The 23,639-nt window shown below is 38.7% G+C and overlaps 1 protein-coding gene across 1 annotated transcript in view; it reads right to left on the bottom strand.

Moving 5' to 3' along the window:
• Positions 1–23,391, bottom strand: part of KLHL2 (kelch like family member 2) — a 180,346-nt gene extending 156,955 nt beyond the window's left edge. The window contains exons 1-2 of the mRNA XM_007954203.2: positions 23,258–23,391; positions 2,344–2,450 (exon numbers count right to left, since the gene is read on the bottom strand). Of these exons, the coding sequence (XP_007952394.2) occupies positions 2,344–2,450; positions 23,258–23,391 (241 nt within the window). The remainder of the gene's footprint in view (positions 1–2,343; positions 2,451–23,257) is intronic.
• Between the last annotated feature and the right edge of the window lie 248 nt (positions 23,392–23,639).

The raw sequence follows: 23,639 nt of genomic DNA, 5'->3' as shown, positions 1-23,639 counted from the left end.
GTATATGTGAACTGCTGTATGAAAAGTGAATTTACTCTGCAAATCTTCACCCAAATCCTAATAAAAAAAAAAAAAAAAAAAAGAAAGAAACGTCAGACAACTTTCTCGTGGTGCTTTCTCCAACAGCCAGGGCTCTCAATGTTCTCACACCACAGCTCCCACAGTCTGTACTATGTGCTTTTGGCACATAGATCTCCCATGTACTACTCAAAGTATGTACATCTCACCTCTCCAACTACATAATAAGCTACTGGTGGTAAGGAGTATACTGTATTGTTTTTTTATTTCCTGCAGTACCTAAGAAAATGTAAAGTACAGGAGATACTAATAATTACTAAAGGATGAATAGCTTTATATTTTTGCATAACTACATTTCTATTTACAGTATAGGTATTTTCTGCTTGTTCAACCAATACTCTATAACCTCAATGAAAAAATAGATAATAACTTCATTTCTCTATATATTATTACTTTTTTTTTTTTAAATGAGGTTTAGGGTTTAAAGTGTAATGGACATAAATTATTTTCTCCAGAAGTACTAAAACCATTCTGTGTATTTTGAGTTTTCTAAGTAAAATTTAAGCTTGTCATCTATAAACCACCCTATTTTCTTATAGTTCCAAATCAAAAGACATTAAATAGTTGTTTTCACTGTAAACACTGAACAAAGAAAAGTGAAAATCATCAGAAAAAAAAGTAAAATATTAAAAGTACTTTTCTCTGGCCAAAATAGGAAACTGTCAAAAAGCTATTACGAATCCCAATGAGGTAAACTGAGTTCTTGTTGCTTTTGTCGTTGTTGTTGAGTGCCGTAGAGCTGGCTCCGACTCATAGCAACCCTATGGACAAAAGAATAAAACACTGCCTAGTCCGGCACCAGCCTCACAATCAGAATGAGCCCATCACTGCAGCCACTGTGTCAGTGCATCTCATTGAGGGCCTTCCCTTTTTCGCTGGCCCTCCACTTTACCAAGCATGACAGCCTTCTCCTGGGAATGGTCACTTCTGACAACATGACCAAAGTAGGTCAGACAAAGTCTGGCCATTCATACTTCCAAGGAGCATTCTGGCTATATGTCTTCCAGGATAGATTTGTTCATTCTTCCAGCAGTCCATGGTACTTTCAGTATTTATCACCAACACCACAACTCAAAAACATCAACTCTCTTCAGTACTCCTTATTCATTGTCCAGCTTTCACGTGCAAATGAGGCAAATGAAAATACCATGGCTTGGGTTAGATGTACCTTTGTCTTCAAGGAGACATCTTGGCTCGTTAGCACTTTAAAGAGGTCTTTTGCAGCAGATTTGCCCAATGCAATACACCATCTCATTTCTTGCCTGCTGCTTCCATTGGCATTAAATGTGGAAACAAGTAATATGAAATCTTTAATGATTCAAAGTTTTCTTTTATCGTGATGCTGCTTATTGGTCTAGTTGTAAAGATTTTCATTTTATGTTGAGATGTAATCCATACTGCAGACTATAGTCTTTAATCCTTATCAGTAAATGTTTCAAGTCATCCTCACTTTCAGCAAACAAGGTTGTGTCGTCAGCATATCACAGGTTGTTAATAAGTCTTCCTCCATGACATGTTCTTCTTCCTATAGTTCAGCTTTTCGGATTATTTGCTCAGCACACAGACTGAATAAGTATGGTGTAAGGATATAACCCTGACACACTCCCTTCCTGAGTTTAAACCATGCAGTATCCCCTTGTTCTGTTCAAAGGATAGCCTCCTTGTCTATGTACAGATTCCTCATGAGCACAATTAAGTGTTCTGGAATCCCCATTCTTCTCAATGTTATATATAATTTGCATAGTCAATAAAACACAAGTAAAAATCTTTCTGGTATTCTTTGCCTTCAACCAAGATCCATCTGACATCAGCAATGATATTCCTTGTTCCATGTCCTGTTCAGAATCCAGCATGCATTTCTAGAAGTTCCCTGTCAATATACTGCTGCAACCATTTTTGAATTATCTTTAGCAAAATTTTACTTGCATGTGATATGAATGATATCATATCACATGCAAGTAAAATTTTGCTAAAGATAATGATATGAATGATATCATTCCACAATTTTCATTCTGTTGTGTAAACTGAGTGAATATATTTAAATATAAAGGAGGAAAGTTGAGCGAATAATTGTGAGTATGTGTGTATCACAACAAAAGATAAAGATGAAGAGGAATCTAGAATGAAGCAAGAGTGTTTTCCTGCATTACAATGCCTGATTTTATAAAAAATAAAATGTTAATAACAAAAGAAAATGTACGAAGAAAATAAAAGACCAGCTCTATATACATTAAAAATAACACCCACAGCTAAAATATTTCATACCTGTAAACATGGCGTGAAAATAAGGACTACAGGCAGCCAGCACCACTCTATGAGCAGAGATTTCCATGTCTTCGGCCACAATTGTGACATCACACAGCAAATTTTGACTGTTTACAAATCAGAGGGGGAAAATTAATTAACATAATAAATGTGCAAAAATATTACAGTAAAAGTTCGCTATTTAGAAGTCAAAAGTTACTTAAAAAACTGTCATCCATTAGAACAGGATCCCTCAACATGAAACATGAAGAAAACAGTCATGACAAAACCCAACATGCCTTGGGCCCTCACTCAGAATCTTGCTTGTAGCCTTTATTTAATAGAGAAATCTTTTCAAAATTGATCACTGCTTTGTCAACCTAAAGGAAATTAGTGATAGTGAACCATCAGTGAACTGCAAAAGTAGAGGCTGAATTAAGAACACTAACAGAAACAGAACAATTAAGAAGTGGCAGATAACGGTCTGACATTAAGCTGAAGAGAAAATAAAAAACATACAGAAAACTAAATTGTGTCAAAATACCACACACAAAAAAAGAGATGTTAAATGACCTTGGGCCATCACATAAAGGTGTTCCTAACCTAAGCCATCTATTTTCAATTGCCTCATATGCATGTGAGAGCTGGACAATGAATAAGGAAGAACAAAGAAGAAAAGTTGATTCTTTTGAGAGTTGTGGTGCTGGCAAAAAAGTACCACGGCCTGCCTAAAGAACTAACAAATTTGTCCTGGAAGAGGTGCAGCTGGAATGTTCCTTGGAAGTGAGAATGGCCAGACTTCATCTGACCTACTTTGGTTATGTTGTCAAAAAGGACCATTCCCTGGAGAAGGATATCTTGCTTGGTAAAGCAGACGGTCAGTAAATAAGTGGAAGGCCCTCAATGAGATGGACTGACACAGTGGCTGCCAATGATGGGCTCAGGTATAGCAGGGATTGTGAGGCTGGCACAGGACTGGGCAGTGTTTCATTCTGTTTTATACAGGGTCGCCATGAGTCAGAGCCGACTTGATGGAACCTAATACTAACAACAAATTCAATTATATTCATCACTTGGCTGATGAGTGAAAGGCTTTGAAGGTATTTGGGTATGTGAAATTTAATCAGAACATTGTACCAATGCAAATACCTCATTCCTCATGGCCAGAAAACATCCCGTATGTAAAATTAAAAAGCATTTTTCTGCATTAAACATCGGAACAATACACATCCTTTTCCAGTGCACATGGATCATTTTCCAGGATAAACCATATGCTAGGTCACAGAAAAGTCTCACTTCATTTTAAAAGACTGAAATTGTACGAAGTATCTTCACAGACCACAAAGAAATGAACCTAGAAGCTAGAAATTAGTAACAGAAGGAAAACACAAACATGCAGAAATTAAGCAACACATTATTAAACAACAAATGGGTCAAAGAAAAAGACCAAGAAAGAAATCAGATAGTATTGTTGTTAGTTGCCCCTGACTCATTACTGACTCATGGCAACCTCATGAGTGCAGAGTAAAAATTCTCCATTGGGTTTTCAAGGTTGTGACCTTTTGGGAGCAGATTCCCAGGCCTGTCTTCTGAGGTGTCTCTAGGTAAAATACATAAACTACCTAAATTGAATCAAGAAGAAATTTTAAAATCTCAACAGATCAATAACAAATGAAGAAACTAAATCCAGTAATCAAAATCCTCCCAACAATAACAAAAAAGTTCTAGGCCAGATGGCTTCAGTAGGGAATTCTTCTTAAACTCTTCTAAAATACAGATGTGGGACACTTCCTAACCCATTCTAAGAAGCTAGCATTACCCTGATACCAAAGCCAGGCAAAGATACCACACACAAAAAAAGAAAACTACAGACCATTATTCCTTGTGGATATAGATGCAAACATCAACAACAAAATACCAGCAAACTGAACCCAACACCATATTAAAAAGATTATACACCATGACCATACAGGATTTATTGTAGAAATTCAAAGGTGGTTCAACATTAGAAAATCATCCATTGTAATATACCCTATTAACAGAAAGAAGGAAAAGAACTACATGATCATCTTAATTGATACAGAACAAGCATTCAACAAAACCCAACACCCTTTCTTGATGAAAACCCTCAACTAAATAGGAACAGAAGGGAAGTTTTTCAATATGATAAAACCACACAGCTAACATCACACTAAATGGAGAAAGACTGAGAGCTTGAAGTTCAGGAACAAGACAAGGATTCCTGCTCTCATTACTGCCATTTCAATACTGTACTGCTAGAAGTTCTAGCTAGAGTAATTACACAAGAAAAAGAACTAAATGTATCTAAATCAGGAAAGGAGAAGTAAATGATCTCTACCACAAGTGGCATGATCCTATATATAGAAAACCCCCAAGAATCCATAAGAAAGCGATTAGCACTAATCAAAGAACTCAGCAAAGTTGCAAGGTACAAGACCAACACCCAAATTAAGGTAGGTTTCTATACAACAGCAATGAACAACTGAAAGAGAAAATGAATGGAAAATAATTAATTTATAATAGTATCCAAAAAAATAAAGTACCTAAAAATAAACTTAACCAGGGAAGGAAAGACTTAGACACTGAAAACTATAAAATATTGTTGAAAGAAATTAAAGACCTAAATATAGGCAGTTCCCGGATTACAAACATTCAACTTACATACAACCTGTTACAAACCAATCCATTAAGCCTATTGAAATTCAAAGCATATACAACAATTCATAATAACAAACATGCTACTTTGTACTGTGCATCAAAATATTATTACTGTATTATGATGTTAAAATGTTTTATTGTATCTGAAAGTGTTTGTTTAATAGTTTTTTATGCATAGAAAGGTACATTATATACTAAGGCACATTTGACTAACTGACGTTAGATACAAGCTATACCTAGCTGTTAGGATTTAGGTAAAAATTCGACTTAAAGGCAGACTTAGGAACGGAATTCATTAGTAATGTGACTGCCTGAAAACGAAAAGACATCCTGTGTCCCTGAACTGGAAGACTTAGTTAACACTACTCAAAGCAATCTAAAGCAATTGCCATCTGCCTCGGAAACCCAAAGAGGGGTCGCTATGAGTCAGGGCTGACTCGACGGCACATAACAACAACAACAACAACATTTTTGCAGAAATGGAAAAGCTAACACTAAAATTGCCATGTAATTTGGGATTTAAAAAAAAAACAAAACTCATTTCCATTGAGTCAATTCGACTCATAGAGAACCCTCCTTGGGTTTCCAAGGTGGTATCTCTACAGAAGTAGACTGCTCAATCTTCCTTCCAAGGAGTGGCAGATGGGTTTGAACCACCAGCTTCCTCTTTAGCAGTCAAATGCCTTAGACATTACACTACCAGAGCTCCTAATTTGGGATTGCAAGGTCCTAAATAGCCAGAGCTATTATGAAAAAGAACAAAGTAGAAGAACTCGCACACTTCTCAAGTTCAAAATGTACTATAAAATACAGTAATCAAAACAGTCTGATTCTGGTAGAAGAACAGACATATAGAGCAATGGAACAGAATTCAGAATCCAGAAATAAACCTATAAACCAATGACTTTTGACAAGGATGTCAAGTCCATTCAGTGGGAAAGAACAGTCTCATGAGTAAATGGTGCTGAAACAACTGGCTCTCTGCATGCAAAAGTTGGATTCATGTATCACACCATACACAAAAATTAACTAAAAATGGATCAAGGACCTAAATGTAAGAACTAAAATTCTCAGAACAAAATCTAGGGGTAATGTTTGGGGCCTAGTTTTTGACAATAGAGTGTTCCATATGACACCAAAAGCACAAGCAATAAAAGACAAAATACGTAAGTTACACTTCATCAAAATTACAAACTTTTATGCATCAAAGGAGTTCATCAACAAAGATACAACTTACAGAAAGGGACAAAATATTTGGGAATCATATATGTGATAGGGAGCTCTGGTAGTATAGTGGCTAAGGCACTTGACTGCTAACCAGAAGGCTGGCGGTTCAAACCCACCAGCCACTCCTCGGAAGGAAGGTTGGGCAATCCTACTTCCATAGTGATACTGCCTCGGAAACCAAAGGAGGGGTCGCTATGAGTCGGGGCCGACTCGAAGGCAAACAACAACAACAACAACAATATGTGATAAGGGTTTACTATCTAGAATACATAAAGAACTTCTACAACACAGAAGACAACCTACTTAAAAAAAAAAAGACTTGAAAAAATTTTTCACCAAAGAAGATAAACAAATGGCTAATACCACGTGAAAAGATGTTCAATGTTATTATCAATTTGGAAAAAGCAAATCAAATTCACAATGAGATACTACTTCACTCCCACAAATATAGCTATTACCAGAAAAATGAAAAATAACAAGTACTGGTGAGGATGTAGATAAACTGAAACCCTCATCTACCGCTAGTGGGAATGTAAAATGGCACTGTCTTTGTGGAAAAGAGTTTGGGAGTCCCTCAAAAAGTTAAATATAGAATTACCATATGACCTAGCAATTCCATTCCTATGTATATACCCAGAAGGCTTGCAATCAGGTTCTCAACCAGATACTTGTATAGCAATGTTCACTGCAGGATTATTCACAATAGGGAAAAGGTGGAAACAACCCTAATGTCCACCAACAAATGAATGGATAAAAATGTAGTATATATACACAATGGAATATTACTCAGCCATAAAGAGAAAGGAAACTCAGATACATGCTACAACATGGATGAACCCTGAAAACATTATGCTGAGTGAAATAAGTTAGATACAAATGGACACATATTGCATGATACCACTTATAGGAAATACCTAGAACAACCAAATGAATAGAGACCAAAATTTATTACTAATTACCAGGGTGGGCAGAAAGGGGAAATGAGGAGTTATTATTTAAGGTGTACCGAGTTCCTGTTAAAACCAAAAACCAAACTCACTGCCACTGAGTCAATTTCGACTCACAGTGACTCTCACTGGGTTTCCAAGGCTGTAAATCTTTGTGGAAGCAGACCACCTCATCTTTCTTCCACAAAGCAGCTGGTGGGTTCGAACCACCAAGCTTTGGATTAGTAGCCAAATGCCTTCACCACTATATCACCGGGCCTCCTTCAGTTTCTGTTAAAGGTAATGAAAATAATTTGGAAACAAACAGTGGTTGAGGATTACACAACATGGTGAATATAATTAACATCACTAAATTGTATGTGTAAAAATGACTAAAATGGCAAATGTTTCCTTATATAAATACTTTACCACAGTAAAGTTTTTAAAACAGGATGGAAAAGAATGTTTTTAGTAAATGCCCCCCTCCTGGCCCTTTGAATTGGCATGGAAAGAGTGAGGACTTATTGCTTAAGAGGCTATATTCTTAACTTTCTACACTTCAGACAAAAGGAGTACTGCTACAGAGCAGAAGGTCAGCAAAGTCTTCTTCAAAGATGCAAGCAGTAAATATTTTCAGCTTTGTAAGTCTGTCACAAGTGCTCAACTCTACCACTCTAGCATGAAAGACCATAGATAAAATAGGCTTGGCTGTGTTCCAATAATGCTCCACTTACAAAAACAGGTGGGTAGGCCAGATTTGGCTTGTGGGTCACTGTGTGTGGCCACTACTCTGACACTCAGAGTTGGTGTCTTTGAGAACACTGTGAGGCAGTCCCTAAGTGTAATCATTGGCATTCTCATAAGGTGCAGTACCAATAGCAGGACAGTGGTGAAGCCCCTTCTAATAACATTCAGGGCACTAGATATGAACTAGACAGATAAGGAGCACTCATATAGGAGTTAAAATTTTCACAGCTTCCAAATGAATGTATGCATTCAAGCAGAGGAGACTTTATAATAAAGTGAGTATTTATAATTAATTACCTTGCAAACACATTATATTTCTATCTTCACACAGAAGACAGATATGCAAATCTGATTGCCTCAATCTCTCCTTTAATTCTCCATCAATTTTCTATCTCTTGGTTTTTGTTTTCTCTTTTTTCTATAAATTCAACATGTTTATCAGTCAGCTTGAACTTGGTGAGATGCATCAATAAAATGGCTTGGAAACCATTTTATTTAGTAGATTCTATACAACTTTCCATTATTAAAAGAACAGTATAACTTAAACTTACATCAAGTTGGTGGAATTCAATGGGAACATATTTGTAAGCAGTGTGGACAAGTGGGAAACTTGAAGGACTTGATGAAGCTTGTATGAAAATGTTGCTTGTAAGCTACCAGAAAATTATAGCAGGCAGGGCCCCAGCAGGAAATAAGCAGAATGAGGAAGGGGTGGCAACTATGAACCACACACACTTTACAGACACATGAATACAGTACTCAGAGATTTGAAGTGCAGAAAGGAGTTGTGTTTTGCCACACCCATTTCAACCATCAGTAACATGAAAATGGTCATTAGGTTGAGCAAGATAAGACTTAAACTCAGGAGTTTTTTTGCTTGTACTGGAAGATGCACCAGCAATCTTTTTTGCCAGAAAACTAATATGGTATTCAGATATTTTATGGAGAATATCTAACACCACACATAACCTCTAGAAAGTACCACTACGTGCTTTCGAATTAGTTAAAAATGGATATTTTATAATTGGAGGTATAATTATGACTGCTTAATAATGTTTTCTTTAAGGTAATAAAATATCTTTTTGTCAACTGAAGATAAACTTCATCCTTAGTGTATACCCCATGAGATATGAACAGCTTTTAAAGCCAAAATAGCTATTCTCTTGTGCTTATTATGCTTTTTGGAGAGCCTACTGGCATCTATGTAGTGTCCCCTTGTGCTGTTCGAATGACAGCCTCCTGGTCAAGGTACAGATTCCTCATGAGTACAATCAAGTGCTCGGGAATTCCCATTCTTCTCAATGTTATCCATAATTTGTCATGATCCACACAATCAAATGCCTTTGCATAGTTAATAAAACACAAGTAAACATCTTTCCGGTATTCTTTGCCTTGAGCCAAGATCCATCTGACAACAGCTATGATATCCCTTGTTCCACGTGGATTGTGGGGCTGGCGCGGGATCAGGCAGTGTTTTGTTCTGCTGTGTATGGGGTCGCTATGAGTCGGAAACGACTCTACGGCACTTAACAACATAACAAGAACAACACTGGCATCTATCCTCCCTCCAGTCTAGGAGAAACTGTCTGAAAAAGGAGTACTGCAGCATCAGTGGTAACTATATTCCAGGCCACCTGGACAGAAGTAATGCTCACGGAAGGAGCCCTGTTGGCACAGTGATTGAAGTGATTGGCCAGTAGGCAAAAGATCAGTGGTTCAAATCCACCAACCACTTTACAGGAGAAAGATGTGGCAGTCTGCTTCCCTAAAAATTATAGCCTTGGAACCCATATTTGGCACTTCTACTCTGTCCTGCATAGTCACTAAGTGTCAAAATTGGCCTGATGGCAATGAGTAGTAGTAGTAGTAGCATACTGCTCATGGGTGAGGCCAAGGGAGTGGCTCACAAGGCCATATGAGACATCAAGCCAGTCCTATATTAGAGTCATACAAGGTGGCACAATGTTATTAATTTGTAATGCCTTTAGATCAATGTGGAGAACTGAAAAAGTCTACCCTCTACTCTGAGAATAATTTCCTGAATTCCATGGGTTCATAAACAACTAGGTGGGAAAAGTCAGTAGTGTTTATAGGAGGGTACTATGCCAGAGCATTGCCTGCAGATATCATTTGATTTAATCCACACTACAATCTATTATTATTATTATCCCCCAATTTAAGGCTGGGGAAACCAAGGTTAGTGAATAACTGGCCTAATATCTCCCAGTTAGGGTCAAAGCCAGAATTTAAATCCACAGAATCTGACTCCAGAGCCTCTTAACCACTACACAAAACTACCTAAAGTTGTGCGGTGTTAGGATTTTTTAAAGCTTGAATAAATATATAGAATAAAAATTATAAATAACAACTATTTATTAGTTGACATACTCTGTACACTAAAAAAAAAAAAAAAAACAAACCACTGCCATTGAGTCAGTTCATACTCAGAATTGGGTTTCCAAGGCTATAAATCTTTATGGGAGTAGACTGCCTCATCTTCTTCCCATGGAGCAGCTGGTGGGTTTAAATCACCGACCTTCTTCTGGTTAGTAGCCAAATAAATGTCTTATGCACTATGCCACCAGAGCTCCTTATACTATATACTAGGAACTATTTTTCTGAAGTTCAATATATAGCTTATAAAAGGCCCGATTTTAGCAGGCTTTTAAAACTACCCCTAGAGAATACTTAAAAAAAAATAATAATAATAATTTATTCATTCATTTAACAAAGCAGAGCAAAACTATCTCTGCCCTTAAGGTGACCAGTAGTAGAAAAGACTAACACTACAACAGTTACAGGACACAGTGGAAAGCACCATCAAATAGATGCTATAGGAGTAGGGGAGGATCTAAATCAAACTAGGGGTCAGAAAAGGCTTCCTGCTGCTGATGCCCTTAAGCTGGCTTTTAAAACCAAGTAAGAGGTAGCTGGATCAAGAAGGAGCAAGAGAACTCTGAGCAGTGTGTGCTGTGGCCTGGAGATCTGAAGCAACAAATAGAAGGGTGTGAGTGAAGAAAAGGAGGAAAGTGAGTTGGGTATCAGCAAATGTCCTCGTTACCTAGTGCTGCTCTGACAGAAATATACCACAAATGGGATGGCCTTAACAAACAGGACTTTATTCTCTTACAGTTTGGTGGCTTTAAGTCCAAGTTCAAAGTTCCAGGCTCTAGGGGCTGGGTGAAGACCCCTCAACCTTGGAGTCCAGCTCTGCCTCCTGCTCCCGGCCCACTGGAGCTAGAGGCATTTCTTCACTTGGACAGCTGCTGGCTGCTGAGACTGACGAACCCAAGGTTGATAAGTAAAAAGGTACAGTCCCGATATTACCACAGGGCAGACCGTTAATTTAAGTCCATTTTAAGTCCCAAGGTTGGCAGAGCATGGCAGGCTGCTGAACGATGACATGGCTACATGCAGGGTCAAAGTGTGCCATAAGCTAGAGACCATTCCCCAAGGCTTGTCCTTATATACAGGAAGCAGACCACATTCCCTAAGGTAGCTACTCAGCTGCTCACAGTACATTGCACCACGGAATTGATTACCAGTCTCATCAGGAGGAATACTACATCTACCTGCCCAGTCACTCAACCAGGCCCAGCCAAGCTGACACACAAACAGAACTACCACAGCAAAGTTAGCACAAAGTCTCTCCAAAAGAGGCCATCTGGGTTTTGCTCTAGTGGCCAGGAGATAAGGACACAATTCAGTTAATTACATCCTATGCTTATTTTCCTTTTGCCAGTAATCCTTCCTAGTGCTCCAGTTTTGTGATGGAACATAAGTGGAATTATACTTAAACACCTCAAGATCACAAAATTAATTACAATTATTCCTTGATCCAAACGTTCTAGTATATGCTGGCTGGCTATCACACAATTAGCTCAGCCTTACTGGCTTGTTAGTTGATGTTCATTATTTAATAAAGTTAGAATACACCGTCAAAATATTATACAGCTACACCTTGGGCTGGTTCACAATGATTCTAAAGGCCATATTACAAATCAAACACATCTTAGATGAGAGAGATCTGACCAACCTTTCTATCTATGAGCCAAAGTTTGAGTATGGCCCATATGTTTTTTCAAATGTGCATACTAAGATGAAGGTGAATGGCTTTTGGGTGAGATAGAGAGGACTAAGAATGAAAAGTCTGGCAATGTAAATAAGAGAAATTTATTTGAGCAGTCTACGCTTAAAGTCTTAGGTGATATGTTTCAGAGTTTATATCCTATTATTTGAAATCTAATGAAGGAACAGGGAGCTCTAGAGGCATAATGCCTAAGGCATCTGACTGCTAACCAGAAGGCTGGAGGTTCAAACCCACCAGCCACTCCTCGGAAGGAAAATTGGTCAATCTACTTCTGTAGAGTTACTGCCTCGGAAACCCAGGGAGGGGTCACTATGAGTCAGATCCGACTCAAGGGCAGTTGACTTTTTTTTTTTTTAATGAAAGAAAAGACTGTAGAAAAAATGTTCTCAGAATAATGGAATAAATAAAAGTTGTTATTTACAAAATTTACCATTTATTCATTCATCAAATACTCAAAGTAACTTGTTGTTTTAGGTACCAATGAATGGATTCCAACTCATAGCAACCCTATATGATAGAACAGAACTGCCCATAGGATTTTCTAGGCAGACATTTTTTTTTTTTAATTTATTTTTTTAAGCTTTTTATTGTGATTTGGGTGAAAGTTTACAGAGCAAATTGGTTTTCCATTCAATAATTTATCCACGTTTTTGTGTAACTGACTGCAATTCCCACAATGTAACAGCACTCTTCCCACTTCCTCCATGTATTGCCATTTCCATTCATCTTTCTTTCCTATCCCTTCCTACCTTCTCAACTTTATCTCTAGGCAAATACTGCCCTTTTGATCTCGTACAGTTTACTGTTCTAAGGAATGTGCACCTCCCTGGTGTTACTGCTCACCTTATAGACTTGTCCATTATTTGGCTGGAAGTTGAACCACAGGGATGAGTTTAGTTCCAAGCATGAAAGGTGACTAAAAGCCACAGTCTCAGGGTTCTACTACTCTCTATCAGACCAATGATAGACTGAATCTTTATAGAAGCAGCAGATCAGCTACTGGATTCGAACTGCTGTCCTTTCATTTAGCAGCCAACAGCTTAACCACTGCAATCCACCAGGGTTCCATTATCCAGAGTGCCTACTAGGTGCCAAGCACTATGTTAGGTCCTATGATACCACAATAAACAAGATAACATCCCTCACAGCAAGGTGTTTACAGTTTAGCAGAGGAGAAAAACAAAGTAACAGGTAACTACAAAATAAAGCAATGATTATTAAATTGGGACAAGTGTAGTGTTTGGGAACACAGAGGATAGGGAAAGACCAACCTTTAATAGAAGGATTTGGAAAGAAGTCGCTTTTAAGATCAAATCTAAAGAAGAATAAGAATTAGATGAGCATTATGCAAAAGTCAAATGACAGAGGAAACAGGACACTCCATCTCCTAAATACAGCAATACAATGAAAACTGGTCATTCTCAGGAAAAAATTACTTTGAAAATGAATGAAACATGACTGAAATAAACTAAAACACCCATTGGTTTTCTGATATAAAACTACTTAATTCCTAGGACAAGAAAAACTTTCTATTGTTTTTTTAAAATACAATGTTTATCTTCTTCAAGTAAAATGTGCCATCAGGTTATGAAATATAAAAATAGCTACTAGTTACATGAAAAAAGAATTTGCTTTCTCTGGGGCAGGGGAATTTATATGGCATCTGTCTAACTTTCTTCTTACGGTTCCAGGGAAAATCTGGAAGGACTTTGCTGCCACATGGATCAGAATCAGAATAACATCCAAGGTGCCAGGCAGGTGAGATGAGTTTTTCAGCCATAATCCATGTGGCAAACAGATCGTGGCCTAGGAATGGGCCCAAAAGTTGGTATGAGAGGAACAGCATTAGCTGTTTGGTCAAAGAAACAAGAGACAAAAAGAAATGAGCCAGTGGGCCAGATGCCAAGGAAATGAGAAACTAATCAGGAAGCAGAAGACTGAGACCAGATATAGAGCTGCTGTATCACCAAGTGTTGGCTACTTGACACATAGGGAGGTGGGTTAAGGAGATATGTTTCAAAGGTGAAAGGCTTTCTGATAGCAGATTTAAATTAGCCACTTTTAATCCAACCTCCTCTAACTGGCAATGTCATCTAATAGATAAGGCAGATGCAACCTGGCTAAAATATCAATAACCTTAAAGAACCAGAGATCCCCATGAAAAGTGTCATTCATCACTGTTTTGGTTCTCTAGTGCCGCTCTAAAAGAAATACCACAAATGTGTGGTCTTAAACAAATGAATGTATTCTCTTACCATTTAAGAGGCTGGAAGTCCAAGCTCAAAATGCCAGCTCTATGGGCTAGGTAAAAGCCCCTCAACCTTAGACTTCAGCTCTGCCTCTTGCTCCCAGCCCACTGGTGCTAGAGGTGTCTCTTCACTCAGGCAGCTGCTGACTAACGCTGACAAACACAAGGTCAACAAGTGAAATGGCACAGTCCCAAAATTATCAAACCACATTTAATTCACTAATTCAAGTCCATCAACAGTCCCAAGATTGGCAGACAATATGGCAAGCTGTTGAACAACAACTCGGCTACATGCAGGATCCCAGCATGCCAAAAGCTCCAGACCACTCCCAAAGTTTCCTGTTATATACTGGAAGCAGACCACATCCCTAAAGCAGCCACTCAGGTGCTCCAGTAGATTCCACCATGGAACTGATGATCAGTCTCATCACAGGGATTAATGCCATCTAGCAAACCAGCCACTCATAACCAAGCCCAGCCAAGTTGACACATAACCTTAATTACTACAATCACTGTCTTCCATTTTTTGCTTCATAAACCCATAATGGATAAGTGGCATCTTTGAATTTCGGTGACAAGTAAGCACAGGAAAAACCTCGATGTTTAGTTTAATAAGATTTAAACCACAAGTTTAACTCCTGAAAAACAGCACAGCCCCCTCAACAGATTTAAACTTGTTGCAATTTTTCAAACAGGAAGAAGAGACAACTTGGAAAGTCAAAACCTACTATAGTTAACAACTTAGAAACTACTTTAAACAAGCAGATGGTTCCCAAAATAGTTGTTGTTGTTGTTGTTGTTAGGTGCTGTCAAAACCATTCTGACTTCTAGCAACCCTGTGTAGAACAGAACAAAGCACTGCCCAGTCCTGGACCATCCTACTTGTTAAGCTCGAGCCCATCACTGCAGACACTGTGTCAATCCATCCTGTTGAGAGTCTTCCCCTTTATTACTGAACCTTCACTTTACCAAGCATGGCATCCTTCTCCAGGGAACAGTCCCTTCTGACAACATAACCAAGGTAGGTGAGACAAAGCCTGGCCATTCTTGCTTCTAATGAGCATTCTGGCTGCACTTCTTCCAGGACATATTTGTTTGTTCTTCTGGCGGTCTTTGGGATTTTCAGTATTCTTTGCCAACACAATTCAAAGGGATCAATTCTCCTTCAGTCTTCCTTAGTCACTGTCCAGCTTTCACATGCATATGAGTCAACTGAAAATACTATGGCTTGGGTTAGGGGCACCTTAGTCTTCAATGTGAAATCTTTGCTCTTCAACACTTTAAGGAGAGAGGTCTTTTGCAATAGATATGCCAGTGCAATACAATGTCTCATGCTTCCATGAGTACTGCCTGTGAATCCAAATAAAGTGAAATCTGTGATAAGTTCAATCTTTTCTCCATTTATCATGACGTTACTTATTGATACAGTCGTGAGGGTTTTTATTTTATTTATGTTGAGGTGTAATCCATAGTGAAGACTGATCTTCACCCATAAATGCTTCAAGTTATCTTCACTTCTAGCATGTAATGTTATGTCATCTGCATATTACAGGTTGTTAATTAGCCTTCCTCCAATCTTGATGCCATGTTCTACTCCATATAAATATGAAAACAGAGAATCTATCATTCTTTTCAGACAGAACCAAGATAGCAGAACAGTAAAAAATGACAAAATAGAGCCACAAGAACACCCTGGAGAAAGTATGTTACAGAATCTGAAGAGAAGGTAAGGTACCATCTCCAGATTTGAGAACAAGCAAGAAAACCTGGTCAGAGTTGAAAGGAAAAAATGAAGAAACAAAGTGAACAAAGGGACAGGAAACAGATGAGTTAGGGAAAAGCAGATGAGGAAGGTGCAGAGCAGAGAGATGAAGATGTTCAAGGACTCTAGAGAGTAAAATATTAATGCAGAGGGGATTTTCTGAATGTGCAGGTGCTAAAACGGCGAGGAGGCCACATGTTCTGACCTCCTCTAACCCTACAAGGAGAAGGCAGGATTACCAGCAGTAACCCAAGGCCTATTCCTACAAGGCCAGACATGCTGCCTCCCTCCAGCCCTTTCACCAACCGTTCCTCCCAAAGCACCCACCACCTCTCCTCTGGGTTCGATAATTCACTGCAGTGGCCACACAGAACTCACGGATTTTGGGGTTTATTAGGGAAGCACCAGGCTACAACTCAAGTTCAGGAAGAATGCTCAGTCTCTCTCCCAGCCCACCGTCCCTCAGCCAAGAGTCTCTCACAGTCTCTTTCCCAGCAATGCTGGTCCCTCGGTGTCTCACTCAGCGATGCGTGTCTCTTGCGTCTCTTTCCCAGCAGCATGAGTCTCTTTCAGGGGCGCGTGTCTCTTTGGGCAGCACGTCTTCCTCAACCAGCAGTCAGAGAGAGTTCTGCCTCCAGGAGGCCTCCTTTTGAGCCCGGCAGGGTGGTCAAACTAGCCAATCACAGCATCAGAACTCTAAGCACGTGAGAGAGAGTGGGAACCTCCCAGAACACTGTATTGTGCCACGCCCAACAGAAATAACCCAGTGGGCGACTTTAAAATCAGGATCTCCTCAGTTGCTAATAGCAATTCCCACCTTGGAGTTTACAAAGACTTATGGGTAGAAAAGCCACACTAAGTAATTTACTACACCGCAGCAGGTGAAAAGCTCGATTGCATGGGTAGAAGATATAGAATATGTGCAAAAGAAATTTCCCCACTACAAATGTCTCTTTAACATTTCTGAATCATGACAGGCAGATACTCTTAGCTGCAGTAATTTACAAGAAAATGATCAAAGTGGAAATTATCTGATTACCAGGGGATAATTAAGATGAATTCTGAAGTAGCATAGAATTTCACACATGGTAGACATCCAGTAATATGGAGAAAGGGAAGAAGAAAAGGATTAGTAAATTCATTTATTACTAGCCATTCTTTTCTTCATGTTCCATGAAATGAACGATTTAATGATTCTATCTGAGCTCAATAAGCACCACTTAAAAAGAAATCAATCACAGGTGCTTAGAAACACTATAGAAGATTACAAAGTCAAACAAAACTGGTGGCTTCTAATGTCACTTAAACTTTCTTAAATAAACAAGTTTTCTTTATTTTGGGCTCTTCCCAAGGACTCTGTCCTTCAAGAAATGTGTTATAGTCTACTCCAGTACAACATGAAAATGAAAAAGCCTGACAACGTGTTACACTACAGAAAATAAATAAATACCTACACATATATATGCACAGTAAAAGAAAAAAAATTATGTAATTTTCTAAAATGCTTCTTCTAAAAAAAAAGACATACGCTAATGAAGAGAAGGGCACGTTCACTTGAAGTTCATTATTTAAATCACTTGCCATCTAAGCAATAAAACACAAATTATCAAAGAATAATCACAATTCAAATATTTCAATGATAATCTAATCTGTTAGTAATTTTAGTAGTGACCTGGGTCTATGAGGTCTAAAAGCCCTGGGAGAGTCCTGGGAAGGAAAATATAATAACCATTCCTTCGAGAGAGAGCTTCAGGCTTCTCTGTTTAAGTGTAATATAAGAATTACTGTTATAAATGAATAGCTAAATCTTTATGGCTCATGTGTGATATAAAGGTGAACATGTATATTGTTTCATATGATTTATTCTTACTGAAAAGCTTCAACTTCTAAATATAACTTAAGGATCAAAATTGTCTTCCTTTTAAATAGATGCAAAACTAAATATGTTGGTCTCCAGACACCAAAACCAAACTCACTGTCATCAAGTCAATTCCAACTTAGTGACCTCCATAGGGTTTCCAAAGCTATAAATCTTTATGAAAGGAGATTGCTTCATCTTTCTTCTGTGGAGTGGCTGGTGAGTTTGAACCACTAACCTTCTAGTTAGCAGCCAAATGCCTTAACTACTGTACCACCAGAGCTCTTTTGGTCCCTACTAATACTCAGTGCCTAGGGCATTTGACTGCTAACTAGAAGGCTGCTGGTTCAAATCCACCAGCCACTCCTTGGAAGGAAGGTTGGGCAACCTACTTCCATAGTTGTACCACCGCCCTGGAAACCCAAGGAGGGGTCGCTATGAGTCAGATCTGACTCAACGGCACTGAGTTTGGTTTTTTTTTTTGTATTTAATGCTCATTAAAATCTTTAAAGCTCAAGTATAACTTACCCTATAGCCTAGAAAACAGGTCTGTTGTAAGTTTTTTACAATTTATTTTAAAGGCTAAAATTCTGTTTGAACTACCTTTTTAAACTACCTCAGAAAGCTCACAGTCTAATTTTCTCAATAAAACATGTGTCTAGGATACAGTCTGTTCCTTTGTCTCCTCCACAGACCCAATTCAATGTGTTGTACATAATAAGCATTCTGTAAAGATTCACTGGTTTGATTTTGAAAATGGTGCTTTGAAAAACTTCACTACATCCATACTTAAAAAATTTAATGTTGAGAGATAAATTTCCACAAAAGATCGTTGTTACTAGAAGCTGTGGTTGCTGCTAGCTGCAGTGCAGTCATGCCTCAACTCACGGTGAGCCCATGCACAATGGAAAGAAACTCTGCCCGGTCCTGCACCATCCCTGCGATGGGTTGCTGATTGGACCACTGTGATACATAGGGTTTCCACTGGCTGATTTTTGGCAGTAGAACACCAAGCCTTTCTCCCTAGTCTTAGTCTGGAAGCTCCACTGAAACCTGTTCCGCATCATAGCAACTTGCAAGCCTCCACTGACACAAGGGTGTAACTGTGTATAAGGGGTACTGGCTGGGAATTGAACCCAGGTCTCCCAAATGGAAGTAAAAAATTTACCACTGAACCTGCAGACCATCCTTTTACATCCCTGCCAAATTGTCCCTCCATTGTCATTAACCTTACAATGCTACTCCCCTTCTCAAAAACCTTCACTGATTCCCACTGCTCAGAGGATTAAGTCTAAATTCAATCACAATATTCAATCACAATATTCTGCCCTTCAGTAACTTCCTACCCTATTCTACAGATTTCCCAGTATAAACCCTTTATTCACTTTATCCAACAGGTTATCTTTATCCTCCTCCTACTCATGCAATTATATAATCCAGGAACTACTTTCAAGTCTCCCATCCCCTATCTAAACCCTACTGTACCAACTCCAGGGCTCTGCTGAAGCCCCACCCCTGGACCATACAGATTGCTCCTATGACAATGTTTTTTGGCACCCACATTTTGCCCACAATCTTCCATCACCTCACTCTCATCTCTCTGTACTCTAGCAGCTCTCTAAATACTTGAAGGACCTGCACCAAATCTGATACCTTTTTTTTTTTTACACAGCCTTTTGGGCATACTAATTGATTTCAAAGGAGAGTCAAGTGCTTACAAATATTTGTTGAATAAACTGTCAGAACTCACTGCAATTGATTTCAAAGCAGAGTCAAGTGCTTACAAATATTTGTTGAATAAACTGTCAGAACTCACTTCAGGGTTTAATGGGACATTTTAAAGTTATCAAATTGTTTTAAATTATTCAAGCTCACTTTGGGCTGGGGTATGGATTGAGGCCTCTGGGCCACCTATCGAAAACAAACTAGTTTTTTAAAAAAAAAGAAAAAACTAAAGAAAGTGCCACATTCCTTTGGTATAAAACAATTTAAATTCTATACCTTAAATCTTACCAAATGCCCACCTCTTCACTAGGAGCTCTGGTAGCATAGTGACTAAAGGCACTTGACTGCTAACCAGAAGGCTGGCGGCTCAAACCCACCAGCCAGTCCTCGGAAGATGGGGCAATCTACTTCAGTAGTGATACTGCCTCGGAAACCCAGCACATAACAACAACAACCTCTTCACTTCCCCAAAACACACTTTATACCACTTATCATTGGGAGAAAGTGACTTTTACTTCTAAAATTTTGCTTCCATCAGTGAAAGGTTCATAAAAACACCTTAGTGAATAGCTGATATTCTACCTCTTACAGGTTAGAGCCCAAGAGCAGAGTGGTGAAAACAAGGAAGTTCTCCCTTCTCAGAAGTCAAGAAACCACTCTCAGCTACCCTTTTCTGGCAACAGGAAGTTGATGCAAGGACAGGAAATAATTAATGATTTTCAGCCTCTTCAGAGATTATTTTTCTTTAAGAATTTCTCAAACTGGCTACAAGGGTAGAAAGGAGGAAGGTAACATTTTTGAGAAAACAAACAAACAAAAGGTTCTGATGATCCCAAAAGACAGTTCATTTTTCAAAACATTGTTGGCTTGGGACTTCATTAAAACGATCCTGGTTAAGAGACCTGGCAGCCAACATCCTGGCTATTCAAAGGTCATTCTTTGTTCAAAAATCAACATCTGCTACCAGCCTGGAGACACAGCAGGTGAAAAGGTGCAACACAAAGAACCAGAAGGTATTATTATTTCATAGCCATATAGTTCACACCCAAGATGTGACAAATAGGTAAATGAAGGTCAGAGCTAAATAAGCCCTAGAAAGAAGCAAGGACAACACAAGACTTGCTTGCACCAGATAAAGAGGACAAAAATCTCACAGGCTCAGAGAACGTCAGAGCAGCAAGAAACCTTAGACATCAGCCTGTCCACTCCCCTTTCTATAGCTAAGGCTCAAAGAAGTAAAATAATTGGCCAAAGGCCAAAGACCTTGTCCCAAAACTCAGGTCATTCACCTCAGGGGAAGAAGCACTAGGAGTCTCCCTGAAGTTTAATGAGTCGTACTTAGGTTAATAGAGAAACCCTCACACTTCACAAGTGGAAAGGTCTTGTGCCCTACAGAGTAAGAAAACTATAAATAGTCACTCTTTTTCAACTCTTCAAAGAGGAAGAAAAGCCATGAGAGATCTCAGTCTTAAAATAACCAGACTATTTTCCTTACTTTTCTTTCAGTCCCACTTAGTAACCACGACATTTTACATTCTAATAACTACTGTCACAACAGGATTCAAAAACTGAAACAGCATGGCCAGACTACATGGATTATCCCGGCTACATAAACTCCCAAGTAATAAATGAAAACTCAAATTTTTAAAATGTTGTCAGTTTAACTTTCTCTCATCCCTTTCCAATTCATACTTCACCCAATGGCAGTGTGTTCTTTTCAAAATGTAAATCTAATCATGTCACATCCCTGCTTAAAACTTTCCAATGGGTTCCTTCTATGGTAACACCAAACATACAAGGCCCTAAATAGCCTAGCCCTCACCTACAATCCCTTCAGTCTCCTCTCTTACTATGATCCCACTCTACTCCTCTAACAGTTCCTCCAGTGAGATCAGCTCTTCCTCACCACAAGACTTTGGAAACTGCTACTGCTGCTCCCTATGGCTGGAGCACTGTTCTCTAATCTCCCCTACCCTCATCCCAACTCTACCTTGTTGCCTCTATTTTCCTTTAGGTCCTTTTTTGTCAAAGTAACCTTCACTGACTACTATTATCCACCTTCACAGCATCAGGCAGCTCTCCTTTGTAATACTAAGTGTCATAATAACTTACAATTATATGTGTGATTATTTGATTAAGGTCTGTTTCCTGCAATCAAGCATAAGCCCCATAAGGGTAGCAACATGTCTGTTTTTGCTCACTGATATATCTCCAGCATCTAGCAGACATTTATTGTACCTTTAATTAAAGAAGAATAAATTAATGACAGGAATAAATGGTGGGCTTTTAGGAAGACACTATGGAGGGGCTAGGGAAAAGTTCAACTAATCCCTTCTTAGCCCAAGCTTTCAGCATTTCAGGCAGATGCATGAGGAATACTTTTACAAAAAGAATGACAGGAAAAAGAAATGTCTTTCATAAAATACTAAGAAAACAGATCTAAAACTGTTAAGTAACATGGATATTGGCCTTTCAATTTAAAAGCTACTCATTTTACAATCAACTTATAAAGTCACTCTTCACTGCAGTGGCACCTAACATACTTGAGAACTACTATCTTAGCAGTGGAGCCAGCGTTAACCTAAAACCACCATCATCACCCACTAATCTGTCCAAAAGTTTCCATATTCTTTACAATAAGCAAGAAGCCTTACACCAGCACTGTCCAACAGAAGTAAAATGAAAGTCACAAATGCAAGCCATACATGTGAAATTTAAATTTTCTAGCAGTAACATTAAAAAAGTGAAAAAGAAACAAGTGAAGGTAATTTTAACAATATACAGGTATGTAACTCTTAACATGACAGGACATTATGTATTTTGGATATTGTGTGAACACATCTCATATATATATATATATATATAAATACACACACAGACACACATATATACATATGTCAAATAACCCCTGAGCAAGCTGTTTTTGCTCTCCCTTAGTACCCGGAGCCTTGAAGTTTACAAACTTGCACCTCCAACTGGCTGCCTCTGAGCACATAAAACTTTCTGAGCAGTTTCAGGGCACCTGGTTGGAATCGAAAGCCCAGCACCTCCCCACAGGAACAGACCTGCAAGGTGGCTAGGCAGGGCATGTTATAGTGGCAGCCAGGCAGGAGTGGAAGTAGCAGCAGCTTGGGGCTGCCAAGCTGTGGCTAAACTGGGGTAGCCTTTGAAATGCTGCAAACTCAACATCAGACAGCCTCCAGGCACTCTTCCTAGCAAACCCCTCCTCCCCACCCCAGGAAAGTATGTGTGGTCAGATGTTTCCCAAATGGAAGGACTTTATATGACACATACCTGTATTTAACTGAAAATACCCAAAATATTATCAACTTAACATAGACTTAGTAGTTTTAAAAATTAAAATTTTTACATTATATTTTCATAGCAAGTCTTAGAAATCAGTGTGTTTTCCACTTACAGAATGTCTCATTCAGACTAGCTACATTTCAGCAGTCACATGTGGCTGGCTAGTGGCTACCACATCGGCCAGAGCAGTCCTAGTCTCCAAGCACACTTCTGATAAATTATTTGTGGCCTTCCTTCTTTTAAAAAACATTGCAGAAAAGGTTTTTAATGTTCTCTGTATCAAACAAAAGAACCACTGGGTATATTAACTACAAACAACCAAAAGATAAAGAGATGCACAGTTACATGTATATTAATGTAATGATACCTTCTTAATTCATTCATGACTTTAAAAGCTTTCTTCATATGCCACGGATTCACTGTCACTGGGCAGTGTTTTTCGGTATTATCATCTTTTGAATCGAGAGGCTTCTGGTGACCCTGCTTTGTGCATCTGTACATAAAAGAAAAGAACAAAAAGCAGAAAAAGACCTTATTAAAGATCATTTAGTCCAGGCATATCAGGCTACAAAAGGTACAATGAAAATGCTTACCTCGCTTCCTGGGAGGAAGTCTCACCTACAGTACATCTCAGTATAGGATCAAGACACAATTCAGAATACTTTCTGATGGCCACTATGGTTTCAACAAAAAAGTGGGTAATTACTTCCCTAGTATCAAAGATAAGCTCCCTAATATCAAAGATGAGC

The sequence above is a fragment of the Orycteropus afer genome, unplaced genomic scaffold, assembly GCF_000298275.1.
Source record: "Orycteropus afer afer isolate SDZICR_OR568_19922 unplaced genomic scaffold, OryAfe1.0 scaffold00443, whole genome shotgun sequence".
Taxonomy (NCBI): Eukaryota; Metazoa; Chordata; class Mammalia; order Tubulidentata; family Orycteropodidae; genus Orycteropus; species Orycteropus afer.
Note: the sequence above shows the minus strand (reverse complement) of the source record. Positions and strands in the feature narration are given on the sequence as shown.